Source organism: Contarinia nasturtii, unplaced genomic scaffold, assembly GCF_009176525.2.
Source record: "Contarinia nasturtii isolate CC-2019 unplaced genomic scaffold, AAFC_CNas_1.1 Cnas_scaffold_695, whole genome shotgun sequence".
In the NCBI taxonomy this organism is placed as follows: Eukaryota; Metazoa; Arthropoda; class Insecta; order Diptera; family Cecidomyiidae; genus Contarinia; species Contarinia nasturtii.
This window is the reverse complement of record NW_022198046.1, coordinates 10,568,942-10,584,588: the sequence shown is the minus strand read 5'-3', so window position 1 is coordinate 10,584,588 and position 15,647 is coordinate 10,568,942. Positions and strand designations below refer to the sequence as shown.

At 35.6% G+C, this 15,647-nt stretch overlaps 1 protein-coding gene across 5 annotated transcripts in view; it reads left to right on the top strand.

Moving 5' to 3' along the window:
* Positions 1 to 641: 641 nt before the first annotated feature.
* LOC116341331 (probable serine/threonine-protein kinase DDB_G0282963) overlaps positions 642 to 15,647 on the top strand; it is a 41,446-nt gene continuing 26,440 nt past the window's right edge. For 2 of the 5 annotated variants that reach the window (XM_031768323.1, XM_031768320.1), the window contains exons 1-5: positions 6,531 to 6,744; positions 11,852 to 12,320; positions 12,886 to 13,051; positions 13,156 to 14,078; positions 14,205 to 15,414. In XM_031768323.1, coding sequence (XP_031624183.1) covers positions 12,071 to 12,320; positions 12,886 to 13,051; positions 13,156 to 14,078; positions 14,205 to 15,414 — 2,549 coding nt within the window. In that variant the 5' untranslated portion in view covers positions 6,531 to 6,744; positions 11,852 to 12,070. Of the gene's footprint in view, positions 827 to 3,884; positions 4,061 to 6,530; positions 6,745 to 11,851; positions 12,321 to 12,885; positions 13,052 to 13,155; positions 14,079 to 14,204; positions 15,415 to 15,647 lie in introns of those variants that run through there. The other 3 variants (XM_031768321.1, XM_031768322.1, XM_031768324.1) reach the window with 3 other exon arrangements.

Below are 15,647 nucleotides of genomic sequence, written 5' to 3'. Positions count from 1 at the left end.
TCTTGCTTATTCTCTCCCTCACACTCACTCTCTCTCTCTCTCTCTCTCTCTCACTCTATACAGCTCGCTCTTCATATGTTAACTGCACACATTCCATTCGAATCGAACACGTACCTTCTTTTTCTCTCTTTCTCTCTCCATGTTTCAACCAATTTTTTACGCTCCGAAACCGATTGAAATACCATACTATTTTTTTCATACACATAAATTTTGTATTGAATGCGGTGATGATGTGTCCGTAAAGCGTTGTTAGCCGACTGCGTGTCCGATGCGATTGGATTAAGTGCCCTGTATCAATACCAACAATAAAACCACTTTTTTCTTTTCTCACTCACTCTCTTCATATGTACATATTTTCCACTTGCGCCTCTGGTCGTTGTTTTGCGTTTTGATTTTGTTTTTCAAGCGCACCTTGTGCAATGTTATACGATCGCGTCCAAGCGAATAGTGGACGGATCGAACGGTAATATATAAAATTTGTTGTTGTTCGAAGTTTTATTCTTTCTCTTTCATTCCATTGGTATCGTAAAAGTTGCGTTGCGACCGCCATTGCTATGGATAAACAAAGTGCGCGCGCGCCCGTCTCTTGCTTCTCCATGTGAATGGCATGAATCGGTTTTAGTTTGTTTGTGTCGTTGCTGTAGCACTAGTCGAAACATTTTTTTTACGGGAATTAAAACTATATATACAAAGAAAAGAAATCCAAACACAAGTGTTTATACCAAAATTAGCTGCAATCAAAAGGGATAAAGAACAATTTACTGCTGAAATTGTTCTCAAACCAATTTTAAAATTTAATGATATTTTTGCGTGCATGTATCGAATTGTAAGTGTTTTTCAAAACGGAAAAGTTAATAAATCGATTGGTGAAATATACATTAAGAAAACCTTTGTCCAGTTTATTGTGGAATGAATCAAACTGTGAGCAAAACTTCTAGCATTTTTTTCCTCGTTGTTCGTCAGTGTGTCGAAATAAGTGTCTTAAAAAAATTAAGAATTGATATAAATCCGACTCAAGAAGACATTGTATGACGCCCCGATGAAAATATTGTCCGTTTTCTTCCAATAAATCAAGATAAAAGCCGATTTGTTCATTACTCAAGTGAGTGAAAAGAAACCAGTTTTGGAATGATCTGATAGTTTGGAGACGGAGAGAGATGGAATGAATGAGTTAGTGAGTGATAGATGTGTGTGTGTATAGCAAAAAGTGATTTGAAATTTCTGAGATTTTGGGTCATTCTTTGAATTCGTGGCATTTCTCATCAAAGAGAGACATTCATACACAAAATCGTAAAAAGTCGTCGTATTTGTTTGGAAGAGTCTTTTGTCTTTGTCAACGCTTTTCACGCACATATCATTCACACTCGTGTATGATTCTCACTGTCTCTTGTAATTTATATGTAAAGTGGATCTTGTGGATTGATGGCCCCTCAAAGAAGAAGAAGAAAAAAAATACCGAATTCAACAGAGACACATTTTAAAAATGCCATGTATATTAAGTATAACACTTTTAGCAACAAGCCAACCGTTTCGTTCAAATGTTCCTCAAGCCACGTTTTCAAGTGCTTTTCAGAACTGATGCAAGATGAACGAAAAATAAAAATCAACCGTGTTTTGTGTATGCGAATGTTTATGTGTGTTTGTGTGTATATGTTCAACTACAAATATAATTATACGTTTAGGAGAAACGAACGTGAAAAAAAGGCAAATGGAGTGAAATGAAACTAGAATATCTTGATAATAAACTCATTGTTTTCTTTTCTTTGTGCCTTTTCTTGGTTTTCGGTTGGCGTTTTTTTTTCGGTGCTATTTGTTACCTAATCTATAAAACAATGGAACCCGTTCGTTCCGCTGGCATGCATTGCATTTCAACCATTTTCATGTGCAGAGATGGAGAGCACGAGAGAGAGAGAAAGAGAGGAGGAGGGAAGAAAATTATTAGAAATGGTTTAATTCGTTTGTTTGATCGCTGCAACTATCTTCAATGTTCTTCATCCCGACCGATATAGTACACAGAATACATGTTTGATGCAGCATGCCTCATATGGTGGTGCATCATTTAATTGTGCTGTTATTAATCAAATTAACGGTGAAATACAATTTATGTATTCAATTTGTGATCTAATTTTTGCCCGCATTTGCCGCCGTGTGAACGATTATAATAATGTTGATGTATATGAACATCTCGGCTCATACACAAATTTTTATCTTATTTGTAACCAAGAACAACTGGAAAAGAGATAAAATTGATTGTGCTGAGAGATTGGGCGAAGAAAAAGCATTCGAACAGATTGACTGGAAATATTAAAAGTTATTTGTATTCCGTGTGTATGCATAGTTGTTTGTCTACATCATTTCCAAGTTATTCTAAAGCTACTTATTTCTCCGTCTATGACCCGTTCAACAAATTACGCGCATACACTGAATCAGAATTCCCTTATAATTATAATCAACAGCAGCGTGAGCATGAGCTAAGCCACTGATTCAGACTTAAAAAGATCATTCAATCACATGCTGATGAAAAATAATAACATTATTCACAATATACTTGAATCTATTTACAAAGTGAGCACGAGAGAAAGAGAGTGAGATCACTAGAGAGATCGTGCCATAAAAATATTACTTGGTAGTAATGCTTGATGTAGATTTTTACATAAGTGTGACTTGTATTGATGAAATATAAAAAAATGGAATGAAGCTTTAAAAACTACCAACTTTAAGACCAAAACACAGGTCAACTACTAACTCAACTTTTGCTTAAAGATGTATGAAAATGGAAATTTGCTGTACTAGAGCCATCTTTAACAGAGTCGAAAACTCATGAAAATACGGTAGTTTGTTAAACTAGAGCTACTCTTCACAATCGGTTATTCTGGTTATTTTTTTTTTTCGAAAGATCATCTTACCGGTAGTTCTTGGGCGCTCTCATCGAGTTCTTGTATCAAAAGCAAATTTTTTCTTTGCTATCTCCATTTCTTACTAACAAAAAAACTCCATTTCTTTCTTTTGCGTACATCAAGCAATATCATCATTAAAACAATAAAAGAAGAAGCTACGTAGAATTAGTGATTTTCAACAAAGTGATTTCAAAGTGAATGTAAATTTTTCGTACACAAGACACATTCACCGAAAGAATACGAAAATTAAGAAAGTCGCGAATTGAGCAAAAGAAAGAAAAAGAAGAAGCGTCGCGATTTCGACGAGTGAAAAAAAAGCACACACGAAAGAAACTTATAAAATATGGAACGTGCAATCTGCTGCTAGGATTATTATCGTCACAAAATTCAGCGCACATACAGCTCACTTGTTTCGACATGCAAGTATATGTGGTTCGATTGTAGTAAAAGAAAACAAAGTGATTTAAAATGTTGGCGGTGGCGCATGACACTGTCAATCTTATGGTTAGATCTTTTTGTGCTTTTCCATTCGAAAGACGTACACATTTTCAATGGCTTCAAGCTTGAAAAGACCTAAGCTGAAAGTCAATTAGGTGTTTTTTGTCTTTCATTTTACACTTTGAACGTATTATGGACTGATGCGTTTTTATTTCGTGTTGTTTTGTCAATGGATTTGAATGAGAGAAAAAGCGCGTCGTCATATCGTTTATCTTCCATTCTGTAGCCTCAATGCATATTACGATCGTTTATGATTTGTTTTGTGTCTGTTTTGCATTCGTCGATATTGCCCGTTATGAATCGGTGTCAGTGTATATCTTCTTTTTTTTGCCCTGTTGTGAGCGAGTGTGCGATTGCCGTTTTTTTAATGCCTCGCCGAACTGTACCGTAGAATCGCGTTAGCGTATTTATGTGTGAATTTTTTGTGTTTAAGTATACACCATTGAATCGTTGAGTTGATTTTAAACGAATCGGACGTGCCGACTTTTTTCCGCTACGTTTTTTTTTTGCACCTTTTTTTTGTTTATTGTTATTGCGATTCTGCTAGCCGGCTCTAATTCGCATTCAGTATTGGAACTCAGTTTGCCCAGATTTTTTCGTTGGTCATCTCTTTATTTCGCCGACTTTCTGTTACCTCTGGCCGTGCCATGACATTTGCAGCTTTGGTAAGCGATTTACACAACGGTACTAGAAAAAAAACACACACTACATTTTAGCATCATTTAGATACTCTCGATTTGTGAAGATATGCGTGCCAGTGCACATGTGTAAATAAAGAAATAACTCGATCATGTGTTTATTGAGGAAGTTTCTTGCCTCATTCAATCGATTTTAACGATCCGGCGCTAATTGAAGCATTCACTATTTTGGAGTTTAGAAAAAAAAACAAGAATTTGATCAACGAAAAGAAACGCTCTTGATTGTTTTTTTTCATTGAAAAAGAAAAAAAAACAGAGGGAAAAATAGAGAAACAGAAAGAGAGAGAGAAAAAGTGAGCTCACCGTCGAGCAAAGCATAATTTGTGTGCTGATGTGAGCCAATCGCAAAATGACCAAACTGTCATTTGTGAAAAAAAAAATAAGTGAATTTTGACTGAACCATGAAAATTTTAAAATTCCAAGTAAAACGTCTTAATTTTTGTAATTTTCAAGTTCGATGACTCAGTGTTTTTTTTAACAGCTATCGTTGCGCAAATCAATATTCGTCAAACTGAAATCAAAATTCGCCATAATTGTGTGTAAATCGTAGTGATTTGGCACGAACTTTTTATCTAATCTATCTCACTTAAACATTCCGCCACTTCCACAATAATAATTGGCCGAGCTTCGAATCTCTTAAACCATTCGATCCGAGATTAAGGTACATTGATTCCTCGAATAAATTCCACAAATAAACTAGGTTAATATACAAACTCATCAATATGAAATATATATTTTCATTTCGCGATCGTCATTAATTTCAAACAAATTTCCGTCGAACAGCTTATGTAAACAAACAAAAATGAATTCTAATAAACAATCATAATCAATAAATAACGAATAAATAAAAACGACGAATGGGCAAACAAAACTGTAAACATCGGCACAACTGTCGTCAAATGAATCGCTTCAGTGTTGATAACAGTACATTGTACAAATAGGAGAAAAAAGTGTCGACGCGCTTTTCTCTCCCTCTCTTCCATTCCACTGAATCAGTTGCATACTGCATGAATTTCAGCGCATATAATTGGTTTAATGTTGTTTTTTCTCTCTTCTCAGTTTGTGATTCTGTTAAAATAACAAAAAGGCATCCAAATTGTTTACAGCAAAGTGCAAAGCGGATTAAGTGAGCATAAATAAAGTGAATGATTCATTCACGGATTTAATAGCAAACTTTCAAATATACAATGTGATATTCCAGCAATAGAGCGCATGAAGAAAATAAAACACAGCCAGTCAGCCAGCGAACCAGCGATAAAAGTTAATAAGTGTTAAAAGCATTCGGAACTGTAAAAAACGTCAAATGTGTGTGTGTGCTTGCGAATTGGCTGGCAATCACTGATGTGAATGAAAAAGAACAACTGCCACTTTTTGTGCAAGAGATAAATACTCGGCTTCTGTGAAGCAATGAACAAATGCCTGCTCAGGCATTTCCATTGTCTTTCATTGTTGCTGGTTTTTAGTTTATTTTTCTCTCTTTCTCTCACCACGAATCGAAATATTGTCAGTTTTAGCACAATTAGATTTAGCAACCGAGCGTATTGCACGTGAAACATATAAGAGTAGCAAAATTCTGTGATCTGACGAAACAACATACCCTGAATGCGATTGCCAACTGACGAAAAAAAATAGTGCTGCTGCTGTTGCTCGAATAAAGATCAAAATAAACATAAAATTGCATACAAACCACAGAATGTTATGAAATTGCGGGTCGTACGGCAGCCTCGATTTCTAGATTTTGTACAAAAAAACGTAATATTATAATATGTATAATGCAATTTCATAAGCAGCAAAAAAACACACACAATTTTATGGGTGTGTGTTTTGTTCACCCAAAGGAACATGACAAATTTCCAAGCGATCGCTATCGCTAAAACGAAGGAGAAAAAAATAACGAAACAAAACTCCATTAAATTTCATGGATAATTGCTTGGCTACAATGTACAACAGCTTTGCACAGTATAAAAATCCTTTTGTATACGTTGTAAACTCCATCGTGTTTTTTTCTCTTGTTTTTGTTTCTTTGCGGGTGTTTTTGATTTGGAAAAAAGCGCGTTTTTGAGATGAGCTTCAATTTGATATCCATATAGAGACATGTAGACAGAACAATAAAGGTATGTTCTCTCCTACGCCCGATGACGGTTCATCAACAACATTCGTACTGCACTCAATCGCCTCACCTCATATATGTTTGAAAGAAGTCAAGTTGATGCATAGCAAAGCAAACGCTTAAGTGTATTTGTTATGATTATTATACACACACTTTTTGGTTTGTTGTTGTTGTTTCTGTTCATGTTATTTTTTTCTCTCTCTCTTCTGTGTTCCATCTTCATTTCTTTTGCCTTCCCATTTGCCGTACGTAATAGCTAGCAGCGCTGTGAGTCGCAATCGGTATAGGTGACTTGTGTAGTGGCTTTTCAGTGTTTGCTATGTTCGGTCGTAATTTACAACACGTTTTACCATATATAAGATTTTTTTCTTTTGCGTTTTACGTCTAGATTCAATTAAGCATCTAGTTGTTTTGGCTGCCACGGTGCTTTGAGATTTTATAAAACCAATAAATGTTCATGGGTTTGAACAAGATTGAAAATTGTTGCCGAATTGAATAAAAAAATCATCGTGATCATTGGCTGAGAACGAAAATTCGAAGAGTGAGTGTATTGTGAATAAATTTTGTGGTGATGGTTACTTAGTTGATTAGTTGGATGCGCCCGCATTCACCGATTCCATTCATACAAAGTGTTCAGAGGAAGAATCCAATCTCGCGTTCAGTGCTCTCTCTCTATTACACCTCAATAACGTAATAGCCAACCCGGGAGGAATTGAAACGACGACGACAACTCTTTGAAAAATTACAACTACAAAACATACAAGCCGAGTTCTCGACAAGAATTCACCTATTTTATTATCGTTGTGACTCTGTGTAAGAACAGGTTTGAAAGTTTTTCATATACGTGAGTCTCACCAGCCCATTACACGTATCAACTAATAAATTGAACGTGACGCTGGATGAAAAGCAAAAAAAAAAATCGGTGCATTGCAACTTGTTGAATGCAAATGGAAATCGAAGATAGCGCGCGCGTTTATTGCATGTGTGCACGAATTAAATTGCAGTACATGTAATGGTTTCCACATTGCATTCGATCGGACAAGACGGTCGAAGGAATAAAAAAAATCATCGTATACACTGCAACATAAATGGAATGATTATGATGCGAAAATATTTGTGCAGAACACGAAAATTGAGATTCTGTACATGTGAGTGTGTGTGTTTGTGTGTTTCTCTCACGTAACGAGTGAAGAAAATAAGCCAACGGTTGGTTTTTCGTGTACGAATGACGACCAATAAAGAAGATGAGCCATGAAAATAATGCAAAAATATTGCATTTTTTGTTGTTGCTATCTTGCAGAAGTGCGCGCTACAATTGCAGTGTGTATATTTGATGTGTTCTAAAGAAATGCTTGGCAAACTTGGTTAATAGTCTTCATTTCTCTCTTATACTGGCTGCATCATTTTGTGCTGGCATTTTTCTGTATTCAACTGTTGTCGTTGCCATTGTTTCATTGTTCGCATGCAGCAAAACAGAAAACACACACTTGAAAACTTTGTCTTTGGCGTTTTAAAATTATATGTCAAGTTGCGTGATGGTTATTACAGTGCGATCAAATAATGAAGGGTATTAAAATTATTACATGTGTGCCTCTCTTCCTCTCTTTTGCGCGAATTCAGTCCAACAACATTTTGCGTCATCGTTGCCGTTGCTTTTATCAAAAGGTGTAGATAGCAGCGAACAGGAACATAAAGATAAAAAAAAATAAAATCAAACAAAACCAAAGCAAATGAATACAAAACTGCTACGACAAAAATGCGTTTAAAAAACAGCAACAACATTGCTGGTTGAGAAATAAAAGAGGAAACAAAAGTGCATGGCATCATCGCACTCTTACGTGCGCACTTTGTAAGTTGATTATGGCTATTTTCGTGGTGAACGATGCATGAAGCCCCCAAAAACATTATCAAGAGAAAACGATACTACTTCAACATAAACCAAGACACAACAACAAATAAACCAAATGGAACGGTAATATCGATGGCAAAAGTCGTACATCCATCGCACACAAACGACGGCCACAGCGACGAGTTATACGCGAAAATCGGTTTCAATTTTACTCAAGAGATTCGTAAGCCAGTCAGTGAAACGAGACTCTTTTAGTTCAAAGACACGTATTCCCAAGTTCCCATTGAGCATTCGGCCGAAAAATGCTTAAGCACATACACACATGGAAATGATAATCACGACCGAATACATGTATAATCTGAACGAGTGAATTTACGGGCGTGATTTTTTGCTTCTTTTTTGAGTCTTACGTCTCCTGTTTCTTCCGTACAACGTGCAATGTGCCGCTTACGACCGCCTAGAAGATATCATATATCGTCGCTGCCATCGTTGTTGTTTTTCTTCGACCAAATTCAACTTGTGCATGTGTACACTTGGCGTGTTTGTTTTTTTTTTCGCTGACAATTGAATTCCTCAAATTGCACATTTTCACCGTGTTCGCATGTTAAATTGCCTGCCACTTGATATAGTCGCACGTTCTATTCTCCAGATGACATGCCAAATACAATCAGAATCAGTTTTATTTTCACATGTCAACATATATTGATGATATGCACACTCAAGCATTGGCATTCGTGTATTGTATTCGTCCCAATTTCAAAAAACGATAAAACATTTCAACTCAAGTTATAGCGAATGGAGCTTTTTTACATTCATAACCTTCTTCCCTTTTTATTACTTCAATTATAATTTGGGCCATGTTTTTACTTTGTTCGTGCCTTTATTGTCGTCATATTTCCGTTATTTGCTTTGATATGAACGATTGTTTGTTTGTATTTCATACCACACTTGACGATCAGGTTTTCTGTTTATCGATAGGCCGTTCTTTATTTGCAAATTGGACTGAATTTACCGTACTTGTTTTGACTATATACAAATTAAATATACTGTAATCACCTGATGGAATCGCTGAGCATTTCAAAACGAATCAATGACCATTTCGAATTTTTATTTTCTGAAAAGAAAAAAAAGCCCATTATTCGCAGTACTTTTATGACTTCGGCCACAACATGAAATAATAACAATGAAAACCTATTCATAGTCACGTTATAAAATGGAATCTCAAGAAATAGAAATTTGGCAGAAAGGCCGATTTTACAATTGTTGAATGAAGATTGTCAGCAAAATAAAGAAAACAATGACTTTGACTTAAATCTGTAGAAATCAACATTTCTATCTGTTTTTTTCGCGACTACTAAATCTCACACATATAAGACATCGCAATTTCATTTGAGAAACGCATTTAACAAAACACATAATCACATATATGAATGATCATCATGTATTTGCGCCGTATCATTACACCATTTATGGATGTTGCGTATGAGCAAGTGAAAGACCGACAAACGCAGACAATTTGATCCGGTCCATTGTTGTATGTTGTTTGGCTAAATCCCACGGCTTAGTCACAGGTCACACACATTTGCATTGAGAGTTAAGCATACAATTGACGCAAATTCCATTGAATAAACGGATTCTCCAGATAATTTTTTTTTTTGCTTTTTGTTGGCCATATTCTTCCTCTCCTTTTCTCTCTCTCTCTCTCTCTCTCTTTGAATTCACAAAGTAGTTGCTTTAGAGTCAACGAACAATAAATGTCGACGCATAAAATATGCCAAATGTAACTCTTCATTTCGATTATTCACAGTGTGAATATGTTTTTATTTTTTCAGGCGAAAAAACATAACACAAAACATATGTGTGGCCGTTTTTTTGTTAAAGTAAAAGTCATTCACCCATGTGTCGATGCATATATGGTGATAAGTTCAATTTTCAATTTGATATTCTGTATATTGATCATTTATTCATTTAAAAACATGAAATAAGAGACCAATAACGAACAATGAAAAGAAACGCACAAAAAAACATCATAAATAAGTTGAAAAACTTTCGCGGCTCATCAAAGTAATAAAAAGTAAATGAAATGATTTCACCTTTTGGGTCGTGATTTTTTTTTTGGCTGACGGTTCACAGCAGCTGTTGATTACATCGAAAAATTTGCATATATGTGTATGTATTTCGGTGTCCATTATGAATAGATTCGGTTAAAATGCCACTGGAGCCAAATTAAAATTTGATTTTCTCTTCTCTTTTCGTCATTTTCTAATTTGCTTCTATAGTCTTGTTCTTGGTGTCTCACCGAGACTTTTTGATTTCTCACTCATAATCACAACATTTTGTAATTTATTCAATCCAGTCAAATAGCAATTCACAATAATGTCAATGAATCGACCTATAAAAATGTAAGAAAAACGATGAAAGAAAAGAAAATAAGAACGTGAATGGCAAATAAAATTTCAAATATACAAATGGATTATGATATTCGATGCGTGTTTGTCGATGCTTAAATTGAAAGTGTGAAAGAGATCAAACGACATTTTCATGCGAGAATGAATATTTCATTGCTGCAATTGGAATGAAAAAAAAACTGTATGATTTTTCATCTGCATTCGGAATAAGCGCGAGGTGAAACAAACAATGAATGTTATTTTGTACATTCTGCACTTAAATGATGCATATGTATATATGTGAATGTGATTGTGTGCACAAATGATTTGAGATTGGAATTTTAAGATTATGTATTTATGTTTCGTGATATTTTTGCCTCGTCTCTCACTCTCTTCTCGTCGACGATATTTGGGATTGCCATGCAGTAACTGGAGATTGCAAAAAGTCAAACGGTGTGAAGAGAATGCACTAATTTTAACATTAAGTCTTTCAAATTGGTATTTCTCAAATCAGTTCGTTTCACTGCTTCATTGCTTGCGAATATATCGGTGCGAAGGCGGCAGCCGCGGCATTTCACAAAGGTTTTACATTTCTCTGCTCTCTTCTACTCCAACTTGGACTGACTTGAGCGCTCTGCTCTGAATTGCCCGAAAAAAAATCTTCACTGCGCACATCAAAAACGTTTTTCAACTCCAAAATGAGCGCTATTTCTTTTTAATTACTGCTAACGGCACATCATTGAGACAATCATTGTATGTACATACAATGGAAACATAAATCGCTCTGCCTTTTGTATATCTCCTTTTTCAGATCAGACTCGCGAAAAGAAATGCAGCAACATAGAAAAAAAATATACAACTTTCTCACTTTGTGAACAATTATAAGCGAATGTGAGTGCGCCCGTTCACGTAGAAAGGCTCAAATAAATTATGAAATTTGGAAAAAAGAAAGAAAAAAGAGAAACAAATGCAAGCCAAGTGAATGGACTATAATGAAGTAACCAATGAGCCAAATTCGTAAATTGCTTTGATTTTTGCGCTATCACAGAGCAAACCATAATGGTGGAATGGAAATGGCATATGAAAATCATTTAAATAATTACAAATCGAGAAATGAGCGGTGCAAAAACGACCGCGAACATATTAAAATTGAATGAATGCGTGAACGCTGGTGCGATTATGTTAATGTAACGGAAATGCATTGGATTTGTTTCACTTCAATTTGGTCATAAATTAAAAACACCTATCAAATATGGTGCATAGCGAACAATACCATTTAATCAATTGGCTTGAACAACGTGCGCGCACGTGAATGTAAAACAACGAACAAAAAAAATATTGAATTAGTTTAAATGTTTATTTATAATATGTACATATGGTTTTTATACAGTTTATTTTGCATTTAATTTTAGGTTAAATGGTACACGATCCGACACATTATATCATAGCCGAGCGCATCAAAAGGCAATGAAGCAAAATCAAAGTAGTACTTAGTGTTTCTTTAAAATAAAAGGAAGCAATCAACTGCAATCATATGTAAGCCTCAACGGAATAAAACGAAAAAAAAATCGAACAAAACCGCCCCCTTCGAAAACGAACAAAACCCACAAACGAATACGAACAATATACGAATGGATAATTTAGATATAAGTGATTCGCTGTCTTCATCGTTTCCGTGGTTGCCGTATGGAGCATCGCAATTTGACTATCAGAATGGTGATCTAAGCTATTTTTCACAGCGCAGTGCCATGCTGGAACCAATCATCGAAGAAACATCGGATGATGATGATGTGAGCTGCGGTCATGTTTGGACACACAATGAAAACCAATGGAGTTCTGAATCGGATGCCGGTTCAGTGATCCGTGTCGAACTCATTCAAGGTAATATTCATGTTTTAAACAAACATAAAAACATACAAACTTCATTATTTCATTAGACTTCGAACCATTTTGCTCTGTATTTGCATCTAGAAATCATTCGATTGTATCTTCTTAAATTTTCCATTCCAGTAAATCGAAAGTGAAACAAAGAAGAAGAAGAAAAAAATCAAAATTTAATTTTATGAAATGTAAATGGTGTAGCAATCATGTATTATTTTGCTGTGAGGCTCCTAGCCTTTAGCAAATAGCATGCAATTTCCATTTGACTATCCCATTATAAGATTCCATTTCAAATTCATCAGAAAATTGGTGCTCGTGTTATTATTTTTCGTTGCACAAATGAATAGCTTGTAAATTTGATTGCCATTTCTGTGTTGATTGTTTTTTTTTCTTTTTTCTATTTCGTTGAATGTGAAAATGATAATCGAATGTGTTTCATACATTGCACACGTCCATTGAGACGTATTATTATATGTACGAAAGCATTGCTCTTCTCTATTCATGCTGATAATGATGAGCGTAATTTTCGTGTACGCATTTTTTTTTCTCTTATGTGCATTTTCAGAAGCCGATACCATTTCGGAAAGGGATTTTGCGTGTCCACCAAAGCGTCGAAAGCAAGAAGAAAACGATGAAGACACTCTGCTGAAAAAGTCCACATCGTTGAATGATGACTACAAATACCGAATCGATCTCCTCGAACCAACAAATGCCGATGCATTTACAAAACGGTAATTCTCTTTTTCGCAAAGAAAGAAACGAATCAAGAGAGACGACAGTTTTGTTTTTACTTTTCAAAGAATTGCTTTTAATGTGGTTTTGTTTTTCTTTACAGATTTTGCATAGATCCGGTGAATTTTGATCGATTCTCAGACCCGGATAGTTTGTCATTCAATTCCTTGTCACGGTCATCGTCTCTGATCCAGTTTGAATCGCTGGAGCGTCAAATTCAAACGGGCGATACATTTGGTGGTTCATCGCCATTTCTCAATAACTTAGCTCCGCCAACAGCAACAACAACGCCGCAAGAGACAAGCAACAAAGTTGTTGAATTCATTGCACCCAAAACCAACGAAAATGCCCACGATACGAACAATACGTCGCGCAACTACTATGACATTGAGAAGATCGATTTTAATTCGGCTCTATTTTTAAATTGTCAAGAACAGACAAGTTCATCGGAGTCGAGTTACTCTACAGACAATAGCATTTACTATTCGGATAATCAAACCGAAATCGAATTGGTTGCCAAAGACACACAACAACGTCAAACCCAAAATGTAAAAATGGCATTTCGAAATAAGAATTCGGTTGAGAATCTGAGTGAAGATAGTGGCTACGGTGAATTCCCATCGATAAAATGCCGATCGAAAAGCATACCAAATCTAAATCAAGATCAATTAATCGAAGAAGACGAAGATTTGGATAATCATCGTAGTCTAAATAATATAAGTAACAGTCGTAATTTAACGAAAGTCAAAATAAATAGTTGCACTGGCATCAACGGCACGACAAATAATAATAGTTCAAAAATAAACACGAACAATACCGAAATACGGCGAACCGACGAAAAATCAACGTTCGGTGTTTCCAAAAATAACAGTCGTAACGATCGGTGTGATTGGAGTGAGCATGTTTTTACAGCGCCAACAAATACAAATGGCGTCAGTAGTAAAAAATCAGCTTCATATACATCGTTGCAAAATACACAATCAGCCAGTTTGCCAGATATTTCATCCCATTTTGCTGACGATTACGGTAATTTTCTATTTCTATTTTGCCAAATTGAACAAACAAATATATTTAATGTCCTTTTGAAAGAACCAGGAAATCGAAAAGGTCACGAATTGAGTAATTTTGTACATTTTCTTCTCGATTTTTCAGATACCAACGAATCGATATTCTACTGTGACACAACAAATTCCAATCGAAAATCAAAACGAAATACGGTGTGCGGTGATTTATTGAGTGAAACAGTATCGTTGTTGCAAAAAGATTCGTTTAATGTTGCAAGTGTACCGAACAACTTAAATATATTCGCGTCACAATGTTCGAGCAATGGTGATTTCGATGTTACATCAAATGACAACTGGATATCAAAGAACCCACGACACACTATAAATAGTCATTGGCAAGAGCCGACCACAACAAATGCCGAAAGCATTGCAAGTCGTAATTTCGATTTGACAAGAACGTTTGGCGTTGTTGATTATCACTGTACAATAACACCGCCGTCATCATCGTCACAACAAACATTTCAACAGCAAAAGATCATCAATTCAAGCTACAGCAATTTAACACTATTAGACTATTCCGGAAGTACAAAAAGTATACGTAATCAATTACGTGCAATGGCAGAAAATCAAAAACGACACAGCCTATCAAGTAATCGCAGCAGCAACGGCAGCATCACAACCGGCAGCACTGAATTTAGCAAATGTAATTTTTTGTTGGACGAAATTTCAGCGCATTTTGATAAGAATCTATCGATTTTAAATGATAAAGGCGATTTCGAAGATGAACCAGACAATATTTCGCATTCAGTGAAAGAGTTAATTGCACGTGAAATAAAACCACCGCAACCGCCACCACGGCGACAACTGAAAAAATGCGCAACGAAAAGTGAACGTGATGCAAAAACCGATTCAACATTATTGGAAAAATCGAATTACACTTTTGATCGTGATCCAACCAATCTTAAAACATGCTATGCCGAAAGTTTGGAACGATGCAATGTCGACTTTCAATCGTCAAACAGTATAAATTTGTTTGAAGACGAGACAACATCAAATAATTTTAGCCCAGTAAAACATTCAACGCCAGCTAAACGTGAAATGGTCGCGAGTACACCGAATTTAATTCAACATCGATCGGAATGTGTGGAAAGTGATGAATGTTTACATTCATCTAGCGCATATAATTCCTTAAATCCACTGCCACAATCCGAAATGCCACAAACGAAAGGCATTCTATCGGGCGGTTCAAGGAATTCATTGGGCAAAGGCGTCAGTTTTTATCCCTATGTCTCACAAATCAGTTGGCTAGAACAATCATCCGCCGAAGATGCGGCCGAAATTAGTGATAGTGAAATCAGGTAAATACAGTCATTTAGATAAATTTAATTCCTCTGTGAACCATTCTGAAGACACTTATATTCATTGTTGAGTATGGAATTCAAGAAGAAGGGATCTCAAAAGAAACACACCGACAAATTCTATAAAAACCATATTTGAAGACAAACGGTGTATTTCCTGTATTTGAAACACATTTTTCATCTCTCCCTATCGCACATTGTTTGGCATTTGGATGTGATTTTGTTTTTGACTG